This window comes from Aquila chrysaetos, chromosome 24 (genome assembly GCF_900496995.4).
Source record: "Aquila chrysaetos chrysaetos chromosome 24, bAquChr1.4, whole genome shotgun sequence".
In the NCBI taxonomy this organism is placed as follows: domain Eukaryota; kingdom Metazoa; phylum Chordata; class Aves; order Accipitriformes; family Accipitridae; genus Aquila; species Aquila chrysaetos.
Window position 1 is genome coordinate 19,691,480 of NC_044027.1, and position 21,048 is coordinate 19,712,527.

The 21,048-nt window shown below is 64.0% G+C and overlaps 2 protein-coding genes across 2 annotated transcripts; one reads left to right on the forward strand and one right to left on the reverse strand.

Annotated features, from left to right (window-relative positions):
• The first annotated feature begins 433 nt into the window (after positions 1-433).
• OLFML2A (olfactomedin like 2A) lies at positions 434-9,083 on the forward strand. Its single transcript, XM_030000813.2, is given in 9 exon segments — positions 434-537; positions 5,245-5,508; positions 5,745-5,852; positions 5,957-6,142; positions 6,367-6,628; positions 6,746-6,801; positions 6,803-6,980; positions 7,151-7,336; positions 7,581-9,083. Coding segments are annotated over 9 exon segments (1,908 nt in total). The 5' UTR covers positions 434-471; the 3' UTR covers positions 8,183-9,083.
• Positions 9,084-19,193: 10,110 nt separating this feature from the next.
• On the reverse strand, positions 19,194-21,012 carry RPL35 (ribosomal protein L35). The gene is made up of 4 exons (XM_030000041.1): positions 20,909-21,012; positions 20,500-20,636; positions 20,108-20,189; positions 19,194-19,409 (listed from the first exon to the last, which is right to left on the reverse strand). The coding sequence occupies exons 1-4, from the start codon at positions 20,909-20,911 to the stop codon at positions 19,260-19,262; spliced, it is 372 nt and encodes a 123-aa protein (XP_029855901.1). The 5' UTR covers positions 20,912-21,012; the 3' UTR covers positions 19,194-19,259.
• Positions 21,013-21,048: the final 36 nt, after the last annotated feature.

A 21,048-nucleotide genomic window follows, 5' to 3' on the forward strand; every position in this document is an offset into this window, starting at 1 on the left:
CGGGACCGGCGGGGCGCTGGGGGTACCCGCCGCCCGAGCGCGGAGCGCTGCCCGCCGCACGGGGCGGCCCCGGCGCGGCGGGGGTTACCGGGCAGCCCGGGGAACCCGCCTCGACCGAGGAGGGGATCGGGCAGCCCCGGGGAAGGGGCACCGGGCAGCGCGGCGGAGGGAGCGGGCAGCCCCGGTACGGGGCATACCGGGGTGGCGGGCAGCCCCGTCCGGGCCAGCAGCCAGCCCCGGTAACAGGGGAAAGCCCGGGCGGCCCCGGGGCGGCCAGCTCCGCCCGGGCGGGACCGCGCCGCCCCCGCCGCCGCGGCGCCGCTCCTGGGGCCGGTTGCCGCCGCCGGGCCCGGCCGGGCCGGGCCGGGACGGGGCGGGACGGGGCGGGACGGGCGGGGCGGCTCCTCCCCGCCGCCGGGCCGGGCCGGGCGGAGCGGGCGCTCGGTGCGGGCGCTCGGCGCCGCTCTCGCCATGCGGGCGCTGCTGCTCCCGGCGCTGCTGCTGCCGGCGCTGGCCGCGGCGCGCGGCGCCGCCACGGTAAGCACCGACCGGCACCGGGGCCGGGACCGGGACTGCGATCGGGGCCGGGGGTGCGCGCACCCGCCGTGTCCCCGCGGGTGCCCGGCAGCGGGCGGGGGCGGCCACCCCCCCCCCCCCCCTGCGGGGCCGGTGCCGTCGGGGCGGGCGGTGCCGGTTCCGGAGGCCCCGGCGGCGGCAGCGGTCGCTGCTGTGCCCGGGCGGGCTCCGGACGGGGGCCGGGGGGTCCCTAAGGCGGAGCGGGCGGGGGCGCGGCCCGGCGGTGCCCCCCCCCCCCCCCCAGCCGCCGCCGCCTCCGGCCGCACCGACACGGGCAGCGAGAGAAGCGGGCGGGGGGTGCCCGAGCAGCCCGGCACCCCCGCGGGCAGAGCGGGCGGCGTGAGCCCGGCCCCGGCACCGCACGCTGCGCCGGGAACCGAGGACCGTGCGTGTGCCGTGTCCCCGGGCCGGGGCTCCCCGCTCTGGCGGGCACGGACGGTGTTTTCCTGCAGGAACAGGTTTTGGGGCAGCGATACCCCGGCGAGCTCCGCTCGGGCAGCAGCCCCGCTCAGGCTCCGGCTGGGCCCCCCCCGGCCCCGGGGGAGCGGAGCGGGGGGAGCCGGCATACCCCCCCCCCCGCGCCAAGCCCGGGCTGCCCCCCGGGTCCGGAGCGTGGGATGTTCCCAGGGAAGGGCTGGTTGCGGTTTTGGTGCTGGTGCTCCCTTCGCTGCGGGGGGTTCGGCGGAGGGAATGTTTGGGGCTGCGAGCGTGCTTGGTGGGTTGGAAGGTGCCCAAGCCCCAGCGCTGCGGTGATGAGCTCTGCAATTAGCGTCTCCGTGCCAGAAAGAACGGCCCGGACAAGACTTTCCCCACAGAGATGAGAGGAGAGCGGGAGCGGGACACGGCAGCGTGCGGGAGCCGGCCTCTCCCGGGGATCCAAGAGCCCTCGGTTCCAGCCCTCCCCACGGGCGCTCTCCCGCGGGGTCGGTGTCCGCAGCGCGGGCAGGGCCAGAGCCAGACGTCGGGACCCAGCCCGGAGGGAAGGTGCTGGGAGCAGCCCCCGGGGAGGAAGGGCACTGATGCCAGGATCACCAAAGCGTTAAAAAGCCAAGATTTTCCGAGTCATTTGGTGGAACAAGATGAAAACACAGCTGCTGTTGGCAACAGTTGGCTTGGGAGTGGTGTCCGGGGGGAGCCCTGCGCGGGGGTTCCTGGCAGGGCTTCAGGGGTGATGCTGTCTGAGGGACTCTGGGATCCGCAGCCCATGGACCCGCGCAGTGCTGTCACCTCCTCCCTCCCTCCCTCCCTCCCTCCTTCCCTCCGCGCAGGTGCTGCCCGCTGTGCTCGGAGGTGTTTTTTTCAGTTCTTGCCGTCTGGATGAGATCCCATCGGTGGGCATTTGCGTGCCACACAAGCGCTTCGCATGGTCGTGTCCCCGTGACCGACGTGGGATGCCTGAGTAGCGCCAGCGCGCAGGGCCTGGCCACCGTCAGCCATGGCCCGGCTCTGCCAGGACCGCTCTGCCTCGGCTCCCCGTGCTGCAGAACGTGTTTAACATGTTGTGCCAAGCCAGGGAGGGGGAGGAAGAGGAGGGTGACATGGTTTCCCTCCCGTGACGGGGACATGCCTTCCAGCAGCTGTGCAAGAGGCGCGCAGCGCGGCAGCGTGCTTATCAACACAGCGTGTTTTCCTCCGCGACAAGTCCTCTGGCAGCAATCAAAGGACAGCTTAAAAGCTGGCCAAGGTTCATTGTCAAAGGTCCCGCTTTCTCCAAATAATGGCACAAACTCAGTGCTTGCATAGACACTCTCGCAAGAGGTCCCAGAAACTAGGCAGTGCTGGGAAAATTACCCAGCTGTAAAACTGGGAGTGAGGAAACCCTCAGCAAACTGCAGGGATGCTCTCCCACGCCAGCCATGGGTGCACAGCCCCGCCACGGAGCTGGGACCTGGCTCCCGAGGAGGGGCAGCACCCGCCTGCCTGCACCCTGGGCCGGGGTCTGCAGCGAGCGGGGGGATTCAGGGAAAGAACCACCCGGAGACCCCGCGGGGCTGCAGCAGCCCCCATGAAGGTTTCTTGGGGAGCCGTCAGATTCCCACCCTGAGCGGCCGGCACAGCATGCCGGCCTTCGGCAGGGGCTGCCTCGTGCCCCCACACCCCGACCCACTCGCACGCTGTCGGGGAGTGGGTCCCGGGGGGGGGGGGTGGTGCGGGCTGTCCCCTGCGGGGTTGGGGTACAGCCAGGCACCGGCTGATGGAGGACGCCTGGCCGATGAACCAAGGCGGGGTGACCCTTGCAGAATGGACCGCACGGGGGCCTTTTTTTTAAGACTTCCTTGTTTATAGCCTTTTCTGTATAAATAGAACATACGGTTCCTGTTTAAGGAAGCCGTTTAAAAGGCAGAGCGAGGTTTAATGTTACTACCCCGCGTGAAGGCAGGCGGCTGCCTCGGCTCTTGTGCAGCGGGGCGCACGCAGCGCCCGGGAAGAGGCAGCCGCTCTCCCCCCGGCCCCCCGCGCCCGTTCGCACCTCGACCCGAGGTGAGCGGATTTTTCTGTTGCTGCGCGGCCGCGAGACAAAAGCGGCTGCCGGGCCCCTGGGCCGCTGGCTGCCCGCCCGGCCGGCTGCCTGCCCGGCCGGCTGCCCGCGAGGCTGCGCCCTGCCTCGGCCGGGGGCCGTTCGCTGGGAGGCAGGAGGGAAACGGCTTGAACCGGGAGGTCTCCGGGGAAGAAGTCGCCCCTTCGTGCCGCGGGGGAGACTCCCGTTTGCCGGGCCCCTCGTGCGAGCCGCTGGCACGGCTGCTGCGGGCGCGTTTGCCGCGCGGGGCTCCAGCCCGCTCGCGCCTCACCTCAGCGGGACCCGCCGGGCCTCCGCGCCAGGCGTGCCTCCCGCCGCGGCGCTGCCGAGGGCGGTGGGAGGGAACGCGCGGCCCGCGGCCGCCTGCTCCCACGGGAATTGAGCTTCCAGCACAGGCGGCCGCAGCCCTTCCCTGCGGAAGGTGCTGACGGCGGGCGGGATCGCAGCGTGTCCCTGGGTGTCGGGCTGTGCTGCGGCCGTGGTAGCTTCAACGGTGGTTGGCGCTTGGGGCGTTGGTGGGAATGGGGGACCCCGGCTGGGAAATCAAGCGGGGATCCCGTGGGGCACACCGGGACCTCGGGCAGGGTTCCCACAGGGATGCGTGAGCAAACCGGGACCCCGGGCAGGGCTCCCACGGGGATGCACGTGCACACCGGGACCTCGTGCAGCGCGGTGCACATGGAGGGACGGAGCTTGTGGCAAGGACAGCAGCCCAGATCAGGGGCCGGGGAGCTGCCCGGCTGCGTGCGGAGGGGCCGTCGGCTCGCGGCCGGGCTGTGTAATCGTCCTGCCTGTTTGCACAAGCGCCGGCATTGCCATCGGGAGGTCAGGGGGCCCCAGGGAGGTGCGAGAGCCTGGAGAGGTGGTGTTTGGGGAGGGGGTCCCGCTCCCTGCCCCGCTGCTCCCTGCCGAGAGCTTGATTAGGTCCTGTTCGGTTTACAGCCCTCTGAGCCGCCTGGTGTTTTCCTCCCAGCCAGCGGGACCTTCGTTTCCCTTTGAAAGAGAGAGGCTTTTTTGAAATGCAAAATGCAGGAGGTTTTGCTGCTGCTTTAGGAAGTGAAGCCCCTGTTCCCGGCTGTGGGGAGCTGGGGGTCCCTGCCAGGCGGGCAGCGCCCAGGGAAAGCGGCTGCCCGGGTGCTACCAGCGCGTCAGCCCGGTTGGGTGCGGGAAGGACGGTGCCTGCGCGGCCGTGGGTGCTGCCCGCAGGCAGGACATCGGTCCTGTGGGCCTCTGCCCTTTCCCACGCCGCGCTATGCTCGGGGGGGGAGGATGGGACAGCCAGAGCTAAACTCCTTTCCCAGCTCTGCCACCGTTCTGTTTCCCAGGGTGAGTCAGAGTCCCTGCGGACCGAGCTCTATCCCTCTGGGGTCACCGCGCTGCCTCTCCCCTTTCTCCCGCCCCCCCGGCTGCTCGGAGCAGGCGCATCCCCACATGGGGCACCCAGCGCAGCCCGGCCGTGCTCCCCGCCAGCCCAGACGTCCCCCACGGGTGCACAGCCGGTGGCGGGGGGTGAGAGGGACGCAGCTCTCCATCCCGCCAGGCAGACTGAGCCGTAGCCTTATTCCCCAGCGCAGCGGGGAGGGGAGAACAGTTCCTTATCTGCAGAAACCAGCCGAAAAGCACCCTGGGCTCCGTAGCGTGAGTCAGGGCCATGTGTGGAAACAAGGGAGTCCTTGAGTGTGTGCCTCGGGCCATTGCGGGAGTCTGGGGGGGGGGCGGAGCTCGCCCCGAGGTGGCTCCGTGTCACCACGAACAACGGACCCTGTGTGGGCTCGGGGCTGGGGCTGCGGGGGGGCAGAGGCGCTTTTGGGTCTCCTCGCCACCGTCCCTGCTCGCTCGGGTCTTGCTGGAGGCTGGGCAACAGCTACAGAAATGGGACCAAAGTACCTGGGGCGCAAAACATTCTGGCGGCCGCGGGGACGAGCAGTCGCCCAGGTTTCGTCGCCGTCATCCCGGCGCAGGGTGGTGGGACAGGGTGCTCTGGGACAGAGGATGCCCCGCGCTCTTCGGGGCATGGCCAGGAGCCCCAGGGGTGGTGGGGGACCTCTGGGCATGCAGCAGAGAGGGAGTCGGCCGTGATGGCTTGCCGGGGTCGGCAGCACCCTGTGGGACGCCCGGGTGGGACGCCAGGCTCACCGGTGTCCCCGCAGGCGCTGGGCGAGGCGGACCAGGTCCGGATGACCTCGGAGGGCTCCGACTGCCGCTGCAAGTGCATCCTGCGGCCGCTCAGCAAGGACGCCTGCAGCCGCGTCAGGAATGGCAGCATGCGGGTGGAGGACTTCTACACGGTGGAGACGGTGAGCTCGGGGGCCGACTGCAAGTGCTCCTGCACGGCCCCCCCCTCCTCGCTCAACCCCTGCGAGAACGAGTGGAAGATGGAGAAGCTGAAGAAGCAGGCACCCGAGCTCTTCAAGGTACCTGCAGGGTGTGGCGGGACCGTGGGCTGGGGGCCAGAGACACCCCCCTGCCACGCGCAGGAGCCCACGCTCCCCGTCCCTGCCCCGGCAGACCCACAGGGCAACGGAGCAGTGCGGTTCCTGCGCTCCGGCCGTGAGCGGGGACTGGGGGACACGGGGGGGCATCCGCAGCGGCTACGCAGCCCTGCCCCGTGCCCTGTGGCCCGTGCCCCAGCCCTGCTCTCCCTCTGCAGCTGCAGTCCATGGTGGACCTGCTGGAGGGAACGCTCTACAGCATGGACCTGATGAAGGTGCACTCCTACATCAGCAAGGTGGTGGCCCAGATGAACACGCTGGAGGAGGTGAGCGAGCTCTGGCAGGCACCGTCCTGTGCCGCACGTCCTGCCTGGCTGCTCGGGACCGTCTGGGTGTGCTGTGAGCTCTTCCAACCTTTCCTCTCCTCCAGACCATCAAGACCAACCTGAGCAGGGAGAACGACTTCATGAAGGAGAGCGTCCTGCACCTCACCGACCAGATGAGACGCTACGAGAACTACTCCGACATCATGATCAGCATCAAGAAGGAGATCTCCAACCTGGGTTACCAGCTGCTGCAGAAGGATGCTGCCGCCATCCCCGAGAGCAAGGCACAGGTACCCCCCGGGGACTCAGCCACTCGCAGGCACGGCCGGTGCCGCTGGGCTGCTTCTGCCGCGGGGCAGAGCCGAGCTTGGCCGGGCTCGCGGCGGGTGCCGGCAGCTCCTGCAAGCGCATCGGGGTGCACCGTGCCAGCAGCCAAGGGCCGGTGCCTGCGCCCGCTGGCGGCACGGTGGTGGGAGGGGAGGGGGTCTGACCAGGCTGTGCCCCCCCCGCCCAGGACACGGCAGGCGGACGAGAGAAGGAGGCAGGACGGTACCCCAGCGCCCGCAAGGCACTGGGCGACAGGGCGGCCCCCCGAGCGCCCAAGGAGAAGCAGCTGAAGCCCGAGAAGGCCAAAAAGGATAACGCAAAGGCCAGGGGGGTGTCGCAGCCTACGCCCAAGCCCAAGCCATCCGCACACCAGCAAACCGTGGTCCGGGGCATCACGTACTACAAGGCCGGGCAGGCGGGGGCAGCGGAGGGGCCAGCTGGCGGCCGCGGTGAGTTCCCAGCATGGGGCGCGGGTCGGGGGGGGCCGGGAGCACCCTCCCGCCCAGGCGGAGGGCCGGGGGCTGCCCCCACAAACACACCGACCCCCCGGCTCGTCCCCCCCGCAGAGAGCCCTGTGAGGGGGGCGGCTGCGCTGGAGCGGCAGGAGGAGAGGGGCCCCCCGCCCCCCCCCAGCTGAGGGTACCCCAGCCCAAGCCGTCGCGCGGGCAGAGACCACCGTGCCCAGCACCACGGCTGCGCCCAGCACCGCCCCGGCCCCCCGCACCACTGCCCGCAGCCACCCCGCCACCGTCCGCGGGCAGGGGGCTGACAGCACCGGGGGCCCTGAAACGCCAAACAGAGGTAGGTGAGCGGCGGGGCTGGGGGGGGGGCACCCGGCCCAGTGGTCCCAGCACCCATGGCCCTATCACCCAATAGCCCTGGCACGGGTGATGGGCTTCCCGGCCCCGGCAGAGGCAGGCTGCCTGGGGCAGGGGTAAGCCTTCCTCCTCCTCCTCCTCCTCGGTACCCAGTGAAGGAGGTGGAGTGCGAAGGCACCATCGAGTCGGTGGAGCCCCCCACGGAGCACCACAGCTACGGGCGCAACGAGGGGGCCTGGATGAAGGACCCGGTGGCCAAGGATGACCGCATCTACGTCACCAACTACTATTATGGCAACAGCCTGGTGGAGTTCAGGAGCCTCGACAACTTCAAGCAGGGTGAGGGCTGGCGGCCGAGCGGGCGCAGGGGCCCCGGCTTCTCCTGGGTGGGTGCCCAGCGCCACGCAGCGCCGGCTGTGCCGGGCCCTGGGGTGGTGGGCAGCAGATGGGGACCTGTGCTGGGGAGCACCCATGGGGCGGCGAGGGGGACACAAGTCCCCCGCCGCTGCTGGCACGCTCGGGCCATGGTGCATGGGACCCCAGTGCTGCAAGGGGTCCCAACGCCTCTCCCGCCCACTCGCAGGCCGCTGGAGCAACCTCTACAAGCTGCCCTACAACTGGATAGGCACCGGGCACGTGGTGTACCGGGGAGCCTTTTACTACAACCGCGCCTTCACCAAGAACATCATCAAGTACGACCTGAAGGAGCGGTACGTGGCGGGCTGGGCGCTGCTCCACGACGTGGTGTATGAGGACACGACGCCCTGGAAGTGGAGGGGCCACTCAGACATCGACTTCGCTGTGGACGAGAGCGGGCTCTGGGTCATCTACCCCTCCGTGGACTACGACTACTCGCAGCAGGAGGTGATCGTCCTGAGCCGACTCGACCCTGGGGACCTCTCGGTGCGCAGGGAGACCACCTGGAAGACGGGGCTGAAGCGCAACGCCTACGGGAACTGCTTCATCATCTGTGGCATCCTCTACGCCGTGGACACCTACAGCCAGAAGGAAGGGCACATCTCCTACGCCTTCGACACGCACACGGACACGGAGGCAGAGCTCCGGCTGCCCTTCCTCAACCAGTACGCCTTCACCACGCAGGTCGACTACAACCCCAAGGAGAAGGTGCTCTACGCCTGGGACAACGGCCATCAGATGACGTACAGGCTCCACTTCGTGGTCTGAGTGCCCGGCCGGGTCCCAGCTGCACCCCTGCGCCCACCCTCCCCTGTGCCCGGCCGGGGTCCCCCGTCGCAGCCGTGCCCCGGCACCCCGGCCAGGGCTGCGGCGAGACCCCGGCTTCCACCCCCCAGCCCTCCCCACCCGCCGTGCCCCAGTCACCTGCACCGTGCCCGCTGCATCCCGGGGCAGGGGGTGCAGGTGAGCGCAGCCCCCCGCAGACACCCCCATGACAACGTGGCCTCTGGGGCCTGTGGGGCTGCCCCACCGCTTGCAGCTCAGCCGGCGTTGCCTTCCCGGAGACGCGGGAGAGGAGCCCAGCCCCGCAGCAACGTGAGGCAGCCGGGTCTGCGCCGCCGGTGACGTGCCAGCACCCGCCCCACGCCACCGCACTGAGCACCCGCCCGCGCCGCACCCAGCCTCAGCACCGCTCCCTGCGTGACCGCGTGCTTACCGTGACCGCCGGCTGCCGGCGGTGCGAGTGCCTCAGCAGCCTGGTGCCGGCTGCCTGGGCACCGTGCCCTCGCCTGCCCCGAGCCGCCGCGGGGCGGGCAGGGCCCCCTCGCTGCCGGGGCAGGAGGAACAGCTGCCGATTGCTATTTTAGGAGACGTGATTAAGATGCCTTTTGCTTTTGCCACTCATTAGCGTATTATTTAAATGCATTCACCAGAGCCGTGCAAAGTCCCCTCTCCCGGCAGCGGGCGCAGAGCAGCCTGCCTGCAGCGCCGGGGTGCCCTGCCTGCACACCTGCCTGCACCCAGCACCGGGCAGGGAGGAGGCACGCACGGCCGGGGAGCCCGCGGCTCTCCTGCTCTCCACCTAAGGCAGGGCAAGGGGTCGGGAGCGCTTGGCTTGGTTTTGGTCATTTTAGACGTGAACAGTATTAAAAAAATAACAGGTGTGAAACCGGGCTGCGTGCGCTGTCGTTTCTCCCGAAGTCGGGCAGGGAAGAGCGGGCAGGGCGGGTGCTCACCGTCCCCATCCCGCGCCCAGGTGTGCCCAGGGGTTGCTGGCACGCACGGCTGCTGTTCGTTGCGCATCTGGCTGGTGCGGCTCCGAGCAGCGCTCCCCACACCGGGCCTGGGGAGGGCACCCCACATCCCCCTGGCAGCACCCAGCACGGTGCCACGGCTGCACCCACGGGCCCGGGGCTGGGCAGCGCAGGGGCAGGCGAGTCCCGAGCGCAGACCTGGAGGAACAGGCCCTGCTGGGTCCTGGGAAAAAAGGGGGATTTGGCGTTTCCAGGTCCGAGCTGCAGCCCGAGCAGCAGCAGCCGGGAGCTGAGCCTCGCTGCCAGGGAGAGCGGGAAAGGGAGAGGAGAACAGCTGAGCGTGGGCACGGTGGGAGCAGCTGCCCTGACCCTGCTGCAAAATTTGGCAAGCGTGGAGCTTGCGGGGGGGGGGCCCGAGGGGTGAGAGCAGTCTCTCCGGCCCAGCTCCTTCCCCCTCCTGTCCATATGTGCCAGGGCAGGCACCCCTCGGCACCGGTGAGCCCTGCACGCCGGCCGGGTGTCCCGTCGGGCTGTGGCCGGGCTCCTCGTGCCGCAGAGCCGTCACCGGGCAGCCGAGGCTGGTGTCCCTGGACGCTGCCACGGCTGAAATGTTTCCTACCGCAAAGACCCAAAGCCGGTGCCGGGCACGGGGCAGCCTGGCATCCCCTTCCCTGCCCCACGCTGCACCCAGGCCCAGGTCCTGCTCTGGCTCACGAAAGCACCGACCGTCCCTGCCCCTGCCTGTGCCTTGGCCCCAAAACCCCCCGCGCTGGCGGTGCGGTGCATCCCTCGCTCAGCCGCAAGTCCCCGCCACGAGAAAGGAGCTGGCTGACTTTTTCCCCCTGGCTGGGTCCCTGCCAGGCTTTTATCTAGTGATCCCCAGCAAATCCCTGTCCAAACAATACGGATTTCTGACATTTTTTTGCGGTAAAGTAAACTCCCAGCACATCTCTAATTCCAGGGCTTTGTTGTTCTTCAGCGGGGGCTGCCGTGGCTCTGCGCTGCCTCGCTGCGCCAGCTGGGCTGGCTGCGGGACGCCCGTCCACTCCCCTCAGGAAGAAAACACGGGGGAATGGAGTAATTAAACCCGCGTGGCTGGAGGGCGGCATCACCTAATTGCAGCCGTGGGGCCTCTTGCAAAGGCACCCCTCTGAGAACATGCCCCCCGCTGCCGCTAACACTGTGCTAACGAGAAGCTCTAATTATGCCCACATGACAGACATTTCATGAAATACATTCTCCCCCCGACGGCTGCCTGGCCTTGCCCCCAAAACTTGCAGCCGCGTGCGCCGGCTCGGCCGGGCTCCGCAGCCCCGTCCTGCCGCAGCCTGGGGGCAGCCGGGGAGGGGGCAACACGGGGCGATGTGGGGTGACGCGGGGTGACGCGGCATGATGTGGGGTGGCGTGGGGTGATGTCAGGTGATGCAGGGCAGCGAGCTGGCAGCAGCGTGAAGCCTCACGAGGGTTTCTTGGCAGCGCAGGGCTGTGCAGCAGCAGCGCAGGCTGTAAAAGCATCAGCACTGTAAAAGCTGGGGTGCGGGCACTGCGAAAGCAGCCCCCGGCACATGGGGCTCTGCCTGACGTGCTCAGCGCCAGCAGCAGCCTCCTCCGGCTCCCCACCGACAAAACACCAGCAGTGAGCAAAAACAAAGGGACTTTTGTTTCCCGGTGGGGTTATTGTGTTGGGTCCTTGGGGCTTCCCAGACCCCCCACCGCTCCACACCCTTTTCTCAATCTAAAGTCACCCTGATCCCTTTTCTCTGCTATTATATGTCAGGGACTCACACCCCGGGTCAGGTCCATGGAAGAGGCTCTGAGCGCCTGCTCCGACGCTCCTCGCCTGCAGCCCAGCCAGCCGATCTCCACGGCCGGACTCCGGGATGCGCGGAAACATCCCTCACTCCTGCTGCTGCCCGCAGGGACGTGTGTCAGATGTGCATGTGGCAGGGGAGCTTCAGCCCCAGCAGCCCTTCGCTAGCTGGTCCTGGTCCTGGTCATGCTCCCTGGCGTGGTTGTGGTCCGTGGTCCCTGATGCCTGGTCCTGGTCTCTGGTCCCAGGTTCTGCTCCTGGTCCCAGTCCCGGTCCCAGGCAGGATGAGGCAGGCTGGGGAGGATGGGGGTCCCCAAGCAGGACACGGTGGGGATGTGTGGGTGGGGGCAGGATGGGCTCCCGCCACGCCGGGCGCTGCTGACTTCCAGACATTCCTCCTGTGCGTGGCCGGCACCACCTCGGCTCATAATGTGATTAAAAGATTAAAATCTTTCAGTTCAGCAGCAAGCAGCAAATGAAGCTTGAGATGGGGATGCTGAGGGGCTGCAGTGCCCGAGGCCCCCGTGACAGCAACGCGGTGCCCGGGGAAGGGTGGCCAAAGCCATCCGGCCGGCGGCTGCTGGTGCTGCAGCCCTCCTTCCAAAACCACCCTCCCGCGGGCACTGCCGGCCCCTGGGTGAAGCCGGGCAGCAAAGCCCTGACACCCCCCCCCCGCCTCCTTCTCAGTTACTGGCCGGGGTTGGTTTGTTTGTGGTCGTTTTGCCTCATTCCTGGCCCCGCTGACCAGGCTGGCCGTCCCGCTTACCCTGCCGCTGAGCTGGCCCCACCAGCACCGTGCCATGGTGCTGGCACAGCGCAGAGCCGTCTCGGGGCCGCAGGCGAGCCCCGGGGGTGGCCAGCATTTGGGCAGGCAGGATGCACAGCGGGTAGAGCGCGGCACCAGCCCTGCGCCAGGTGACATCCCGGCCGGAGCCAGTCCCGGACCACAGCCTGTTGGCACCTGCTGAGGGTGCACCAAAAACCTTGTTTCACCCCGGGTGCCAGGAGCCTCAGCTGGCGCAGCCGAACCACCCCCAGCTGCAGTTTTCCCCCACGGGAGGGCCCTGTGCCCAACCCCTCCCCGGGGCACAAGACACTCCAACAACTCGCCCGTGGCCACACAGCCCTACCCTGGCCACGGAGAGCCAAGAGCAGCCTGGTCGGGGGCTGCAGGGCCGGGACCGGCTGCGCTTGGAGCATCCGACAGGGGAATCGGGTCCTTCCCTCCATTCTTATCTCCATCCGGGGGTGGCTGACCCCGGGAACGAGGCGACGTGTGTCCGGCAGCAGGTGGAAGCGAGCCCTGGGGCTGTGCCCACATCACAAACATGCTTCAAAGCCAGAGCCAGCAGCACCGAGCGTCACAGGGATCTATTTTTATTGCACTCCCTGACCCTTCTCTCTGCATGGTCCCTGCTGCCGGCAGGGCTGGGCGCAGCCCTGGCAGCGCAGCAGCACGGGGAGGGGAGGCATTTCCCGCTGTGCCTCTCCCTCCCGCTCCCTGAGGACGTGCCCTGGCTCCCTGGCACAGCGGCAGCACGGCAGGATGGTGCTGGCACCGCTCTGCCCACACACTCTGCTGGGGCATCCCTGCCCTCCGCATCCCTGCCCTCCGCATCCCTGAGCCGTGACTTGCAGGGCAGCATCAGGACGGGCACGTTCCTGCTGAGACCCACCAGCTCATTGCACCCAGGGCCAGCAGGGAGCTGGGGATGACACAGACAGTGAGGCTTCCCTGGAAAGCATGCGGGTGCCCAGCATCAAACCTGCTCAACTGCCTCTCCTTGGCCGGGGCTGCGCTGGCAGCAGGGAGCTGTTTCTCTTGTAACTGTGATGAAGCTGCGGCTGGAAGCGCAGCAGGGGCTCAGGATGCGAGTGTTGACCAACCCAAACAACGCTGGTCAGGCGAGCCTCAGCTGCTTCTGGCTCCGCATGCACCTTCCCAGCACCCCGGGGCTGTCAGAAATGGCGCAGCGCGGAAGCCAAGGCATGAACGCATCCCTGGACTGGGGGCCTCCGCATCCCTGCATGTCCCCCTCTCTGGGCTGGGGCAGGCACAGAGGGCACAGCCCAGCACAGACCCACTGCTCCCAGCATGAACCTGCTGCTCCTCCCAGTACGGACATGCTGCTCCCTGCGGGGACCCACTGCAGAAGGTGGAAGAGGCAGCACCCGTCTGCCACCACCGCCCCCCTTCTCTGGGCCATATAGGGCACCGTCCTGCTCTGCACTGAAAATAGAGCTGATTGTCCCCAGGGCCAGCAAAAAATTCACTGGGGGCTGCAACTGAGTCATTGCCCGGGGAGGCAGCACAGCCGGGCAGGGAGCGTGGCCTCGTGCCCAGCAGTCCTGCCTTCGCCCGGGCTGGGGGCAACCCGGCTGCCGCTCCGCCTGGATCCCTCCTGGCAGAGCTGCCCGGGCACGGCCAGACTCCGGGACCAGGGTCTCTGCAGGTGGCCGCGCATGGGACACGGTGCTCAGCCATGCCAGCAGCCTCTCGGCAGAGCCTGGCGGTCCCCACGTCCTCCCTAGGGAGCGGGAGGCTCAGTGCCAGCGCCACAGCCCTCGCGCTGTGCCCCCATCCCATCGGCCGCCCGCGCTGGGACGTGTTTGGTGGGAGAACGTTGGTGCTGCCGGGCATCCTGGTCGGTCTCCGGAGAGCCGCAGGGCGACGCGGGGCTGCGGGGCGATGCGAGGCCGTGGCTGCCAAGGCTGCCGACCTTGAGCGGCAGCGTGAAAGGGCTGGGCGGCGGGAGGCAGCGGTGGCCGGAGGGAAGGGAGGGGAGCCGAGGGCCTTGGCGGTGCCGCCGCTGACTCACCAGTGGAAAGAGAAATCTGTTCCCAGGCTCGCCGCCGCCACCTCCAAACCACCCCAGCTCCCCTGGCACAGCATGGCATGGCAGCCACTCGGGGTGGTGAGGTGCACCCCGCAAGCACCCCTTCCCCGGCAGCCCCCCCACGGCATGGCACGGGGGGGAAGGAGAGGGCTGCCCGTGGGCTGCTCTCATGGCCGGGCTCCGCTCGCCCTTACGCAGGGGCTTTCTCCATCACCCCGCGGATGCTCAGCCAGGCTGGCAGGGAGCCAGGAGACCCGGCACGCAGCGGCCCCCATCTCCTGGGAGCCCAAGGGCCACCTTTGTCCGGGAGCTCCGAGGACGGCGGGAGCAGTGCCCCGCAGGGCAGCGCCTGCGTCCAGACACTGCCCGTATTCATGGGAGCAGCCGGACCAGGGCAGCGCGGGGCCAAGTCCTCCCCCAGCCCAGCCAACAAAACGGGCATTCAGGGCAGGGAGCGGGCGGCTGCCCCGGGCAGACCTGGGCCGCCCGTGTGGCCGGTGGGACGCGGCATTTCCCCGCCGGGCCGGGCATTCACAACGCTGGGCTTGTTGTCCACCAGATGCGCCGGACACGCTGCTGCTCGCACGCAGCCATGCGGGGCCGCCTCTCCCCCGGCACGCGGAGGGGAGTGGGTGGCATGGCGTGGCCAAGGGCACCTGGATGTGCCCAGGGTGGTCATTCCCAAGCTCCCTGCCCATCCTGCCCTGTGCAGCACCTTGTGCGTCCCGCCATGTGCCGTTCGCTGCACACCCCGCTGCATGCGGAAACCGGGGTCAGCCCTCGGTGTTAGCACTCAGGAGAGCTGCTAAGGAGCCATCCCAGAGGAGGGAGGTGACGGGAGCAATGCCAGGTGCCTTAGAAGAACTGAGGTTTGTGTCCATCGCAGCAAACACCAGCCAAGGCAAGTGGAGCCCGGGCTTTCCCACCCAGACCTTGCACAACCTGCATCTGCCCTCTCTGCAGCTCCCCTCTTCCCCCAGACCCCCTGCAGCTGCCCAAGCATCAAAATCGGGTCCAGGAGCAGGTCCTGCCAGCTCCCAGAGACACCATCTGTACTTGGCTGGTGCCTGCTGTGCCGGGGAGTTGGGGAGAGAAACATCTGGACCTGCTGAACACTTTCCAGGGCGCGTGGCCAGGGTTCCCTGCGCGGTGGCATCAGCCCCGGGGCCATGTACCGCAGTCAGCCGGCGGCTGTTCCTCCTTCCTCATCCCCACCCTGGAAATTATTTATTTGCTGAAGAACAGCCTTCCCCAGGAAGTCTGCTCTAATGCTGAGGGACATCTTCAGTTACAAGGAAAAAAATAAACAGTTTGAGCCTCAGAGGCCCTGACGCTCTGCAAATACTGGTGCTAAACCCAGGGCCAGTGTCTGCAGCTGTGCAGGGTCAGCACAAGAGAGGGGCTCCAAGAACCCCCCCATCATGCCCAGGCAGCGTCATGCCAGAGGGGGACAGACCCCACGCTGCCTGCAGTGCTGCCTGGTCCCTGTGAAGGCAGCACAGCCCTGGGGTGCTCCGGGGGGGTTGCCCTTTGCTGGGGGTTCTCCCTCCCCGCCACGCTTAGGCCAGGGCAGCCCCGTGGCCATGCAGGTACTCCTCCATGTTCCCCCCCGAGCACAGCTGGGACCGCTGAGCCAGGGCAGCACCAGCACAGGTGCAGGCTGCGGGTAGCACATTTACCTTAGTTTTCTGCGCTTAGTTGTTTTTGTCCCCGTTTCCCTCCTGCCCCAGCACGTTTGCAGACAGAGTTTGCAGCTCGCTGTTTTGCAGCAGCAGCTTCTGTCAGGGAGGTGGGACCACACCGCCGTCCTCTGGGGCTGGCAGGTAAAGCGGGAACCACCAGAGACCACTGACCACCCTGCGGAGCTGGCGACACAGGGAGGACAGGCATCCGCCTTGCTCTCACAGCAGGAACAAGTGTCTTCTCCACCTGTGCCCTGGAGGAAGCTTGCACTACAGCCCATCACCTCACCTCTGCATCCATTCAGACAATCGGTAAGTTGTTCCCGATAATTTAATGGGCTGCTTGACCATGGGATGTCTTCTGTAACACCACAGGGTAATTCTGATGAAAGGGCTGGACTGGTTGGCTTTGCCACCCTGCTACAGGTGGATGGAGTAATTCAACCCCAGGATTTAGTGCTGTGCCAGAAACTGATTTACCTCCTCAAAAAGCTGCTGTGGACTGCCCACAAACCGCAGCTCGAGCTGTTCTCCAGTACCGACTCCTGCTTCAGTGTGGGGATGACTTCTGGGCGCAGTCCTGGCTTCCCAGCGGTATCTGGCAGGTCACCTACTCCCCCTCCCGACAGCAGAGCGCTGCGCCAGGGTCCCCTCTCCCGAGGGAGCAGTCCCCCACTTTGCACAACCACCCTCTGTGCAGGAGGCAGAAGCAAAGCGTGCCCTTGGCAGCAAATGCCGAGTCCCAGCCCAGCGCCGCGCAGCAGGGCAGGCTGAGGTGGCACCGAGCTGAGCACCCCATTTTGTTTTCCCTTCACAGGGGTGTACAGAAAAGCTTTGAAAATACAGCAGATTGTAACTGAAAACCCCATTAGATACTTGAGAAGTTGTACAAACTGATTTACCTTCAAAGGTGGCCTGGCTCTGAGCAGGCAGTTGCACTGGAGAGCTCCAGAGGAGCCTTCCAACCTCAATCATTACGTCTTTGTAACTGCGCCTTGTAGAACTGTAGACGCACAAATACCAGCAAAACCCTCCCGGTTGTGACTTCAGGATGTTCAGAGGTATCAGCTTCAGCCGCTATTTATTTTGTCCCTGCAGTTCGGGCACATGTTTAGAGTCTTCTCTGGGCATGATGATGTTCTGTCCAAACCTGTGAGTTCTCTCTCCTTGGTTGTTCACTGCCTGGTAATTAGGGTTTTCTCCGCCCCCCCCCCCCCCCCTTTTTTTTGTTCCCCCCCCCTCTTGTTACTGACTAGTAAATGGCATGTTAGTGATCTGTATCACAGTCGGATCTTTTAGAGAGATCCCCTGTAGGCAGTGCTGGGGGTCCCGTGGCTGGGGCTGGAAGGCGACAGCCATTTCACCTGTAGCACACCCTGATGTTGCCATCAGAGGCTCTGCAGTGCATCCACCTTCTTCCCGTCTCCATTTTCAAGCCACCCCACAGCTCATGCCGTGCAGGAGCAGACTCTGGAAGGCCACCAGGGCAGCGTTACCTGTGTTTGCTTGTCCACGTCAGGAATGCTGGTAAGAGCCATCAGGCTCCCCTCGGACGCGCTGCTGGCGGAGCACAGGAGTACACGCCTCTCCGAAAGAGAAGCCCAAACACAGCCTGGCACGATCCAACAGAAGGAGCCTGCCCCAACCTGCCCGATTCCCGGCACAGGGGACCAGCCTCTCTCCGTTTTCAGGCATCAGGTTCCTGGGACAGGAGTGTGTGGATCTGGGACCCTCACATTGGTGTGCTCCTGCTGCGTCTGGAGGGCCACGTGTGCTGGCTGAAAAGCACGTGCTTCTCCAGGAGCGGCTTGCTGCTAGCCACTGCAGGATATTCAGAAACGTTAGTGCAAAGCATTTTCTAACCCTGCCTGCCTTCATGGTAACATGAACATGAGCCAAAGGAACAGTTCCCACATACAACACTGTCTTATGGCACGCTTCAGCAGCCTGGACCCACACGGGGCCCGGGCCCAGAGCTGTGCCAGGCTGGGTCTCCTTCGCTGCCAAACGTATCATGTTCAGGTCCACACTAAGCTCCTAACAAAGCCATCGCACAGCCAGTATTAGCATCATTGTAAAGCTATCCCTCGTAACAGCTCAATATATGGAAAATTCACTTTAACACACACAATTGGACCTCTTTCTGGTTAAAACTTGTTTGAGGCTTAAAAATCCTTCAGATCTACACCAAGTTCAGCGAGCACAATTAAGATCTTTTTTCTAAACAGAATCTGGATCCAATCTAAGGACTCCCTAATGGGTAGAGAATATTTCATGTTAGAATACATCAGCTACACTAACACAAACCATGACTGCTGCATCGCTAATGCCTGAGCAGCACTGTGTAACCCTTACATCAGAACCAAAAAAGGCCTTCAGAATTGCAGCTCCGTCTCCATTCCAAAGAACTCCATGGGGGACAGAAAGTCAAAACATTTAACTAGTTCAGTGCTTCACAGGTGAAAGCATGGAACCATGAGACTGGGGAGTGCCTTGAACTTTAGAGGTAACCACCTTCTAGTTCAGCTTTTCTGAAGTCTGGTTTCCCGATTTCCTTTGACCTCAACCAGCCTTCACATGCACAAAGAGCACGTGGTCTGAAACTCTCACACGCTCTACATTTTCCTAACACTTAAAACGGAATGGAGCTTCTTCTCTTCCCATCTCACAGTGTGTACTGCTGTATGTTAACAACAGCCTGGTCGGACTACTCTCATCCAGAAGAAATACCTGTGTGCCACTAGAAACACATCCTCCTGATACTCCTACCTCCCAGGGCGAGTGCAGTCTCAGCCTGCAGACTTCATCGCAGGCAGCGTTGCGGCTTGTGTGGTTTACTGCCTGCAAGCACCCCTGCAGTCCTGCTGCAGGCCCCCTGCACAGCCGGGCACTCACAGACCAAAGATCCTGCATCTGAAACGCACCTGGGCTGACAGGTGGTATGGGGTGGATCCTTCACCTTCGCCCCAAGAGCACTCTCTTATTCCAGGAGCTGTTTGCCAAGATTAAATCAGCTGCAAGTGGGAACAAATCTGGAGGATGATGCCAGACCCCACCTCCTCAGCAAAACTGAAGAAGTTTCCTGGGAAGTGGGCTGCAGCAGCCCCCTGGCCACCCTTCGCCACAGCTCTGGGCAGCAGTGGTCAGACTAGTGACCAGCCACCTGGGAGGCACCTGCCTGAAGCAGTCTGCCAGCAGGGCCAGGCAAACTGCTACCTACAGCATCCGCCCGAACCGGGGGTGGACGGGGATTCTTTGGCGCTACAACTAGTTGCACAGAGATCCAAAACAAACGCTGACAGAATTCTTCAGTTTCAATGAAGTCTGCTGAAACACCTCAGCAAATTCGTTCCTCTCTGTAACACTTAAACACTGCCACAAGACAAAAAGTTTAAACGTTTACTCTTAAGCTACTGAAGTGATGAATACCAACTCACTGTGTAAACATCTGTGTAAATCTTCCATTAAATCAATCTCAAGTTAACTACTTTTTACATGTTAAGTTGAACCAACTTCACAGATCTGTACTCATTTGCCTGTTCTCCAAAGAAGAAAATAATCTTAAACTGCAAGTTATGTTAGTATTTTCATTAGCAATAAAAGTTCAAATAAACTTTCTGTGAATCCTCCGCTTTCTCTTGATAAAGCCAATGACTTCTTTATCCCACCACTACTAACAAAACCACCAGTGACAACTTCCAAACAAAATTCTATTTAATGACACATACTCAGCTAATTAAGAACTTTGGGTACACTGCAGTTTTATGCCTTGATGGCATATTTCCGGACAGGGTACAAACGTTCTTTTCGCTGCTGTTTTTTGGTCTTCAGATTTTCTTCGTGCTTATTTAATCTCCGTCGCATGGCACGAGTCTTCTTCGGCCGCAAATCAAGAGGCTTATACTTTTTGCCCTGTTTGTAAAAATACACGACAGTTGAGTTTGAGAGGCTACAACGTACCAATTGGGCACACGAGCTCAGAAAGAACTGAGTTGCCTGTAGAAACACCAGCAGCAGTGTTTTAAGCTTCTTTTTATTGGGACTATCATTACAGTCTAAAAGCTTAAGAGAACTTCTCTCCACTGGGAGATAAGAGTCGATTCTAACTTTTATACCAGTTGTACTAGCTTTGACTCAGGTTTAAGTAATGCTTAATCTTACAGGTCCCAGTTATCCAACACCTCTTGAAATGCTCTTTTTTCCCTACTCCATGTAATTCAAACCTAAAGAAGTAATATTCTAAAAATTATAGAAACTTATGGAGATAAAAGAATTCCTTGGTCACCTGCAACACGATTAAAATTTAGGAGCATTTCTGCAAACTGCATCTTGTAGAAAGTATACTACACCCCAGAGAAGCGATGCTGCCCAGAAGACTCTCCCAGCAAAAGCAGGTTCACACCGAGCTTACAGAATTCAGGATAGTCTTGCAATAATATTTAAAAAGGAACCATGACTAAAGAACTTTAAAACTGAACATAAATTAGTTTTTTTTTCTTGAGTTAACAATCTGTTTGAATTAACAATCTACAGAATCAGTTCTTTCCTTCAACTGTGCATTTGAAAATAGTAAGAGAAAAAAGATCACTATGCAAGATGTTTAGACTTACCTTGTAAAACTTCCTCAAATTCTCCTTCTGGGTCTGATTGATAACAGTCAAGACTCTGGCAATGGATTTGCGCACCACACGTCTGCAGGTGGGGAAAAAAGTATGTCTTGGAACACAGCGAAGGACAAGCACCACACGTTTAAAAGCCAATACGCAGAAAACATGCACATGGGTTTCAAAACCCATTTTCAAGCCTACAAGTTAATGTGTTCCTCTTCCATACCGGTTTTTTCTCGTTTTACAGTACACAGACCGGGAAGCAGCTCTCGAGCACACAACCCAGGCGCGAGCACTCCCACACGGTACCGGCTGAAGGCCGCCGCTCGCACACCCGTTGCTCCGTCTCGGGCAAGCCCCCCCCAGGCCTCGCCGCCGGCCCGACCCCCACTTACATCTTGGAGAGCTTGGAGGCGGCCCCGCCGGTCACTTTGGCCACGCGAAGCTGCGACAGCTCCACCTTCAGATCGTCCAACTGCTTCAGCAGCTCCTCCTTCTTCTTCCCCCGCAGGTCTCGGGCCTTGATCTTGGCCTGCGGGCGGGGGACAGGCCGTCAGCCCCGCTCCCGGCACCCCGTCGCGACCCCCGGCCCACAGCGGCCTTCCCCAGGTCGCCGCCCCGCGGCCTCCCGCCGCCCGCCCTCATCCCTCTCTCCCCCCCCCCCCATCCCGGCGACGGCGGGGCCAGGCCAGCAGCGTGTGACAGCGGCGCGGCGGGCTCGGTGCCACAGCGGGCCGGCCGGTGGCGGGGGTGCCCGCGCGGATGCCGCCGGATTGCGCCGGGGGAAAGCAGTGGACCGCTCACCATGATGGCAGCGGCGGGGCGGAAAGGACGGAAGCCGCGCAGGGCCGGGAGGCGGAGGGCGCTGCCGGCCGGAGCCTACCAATCCGGGGCGGGGGGAGGAGCCTGTGCGCTGCGCACTCCCCCGCGGGCGGCGCGGTGGT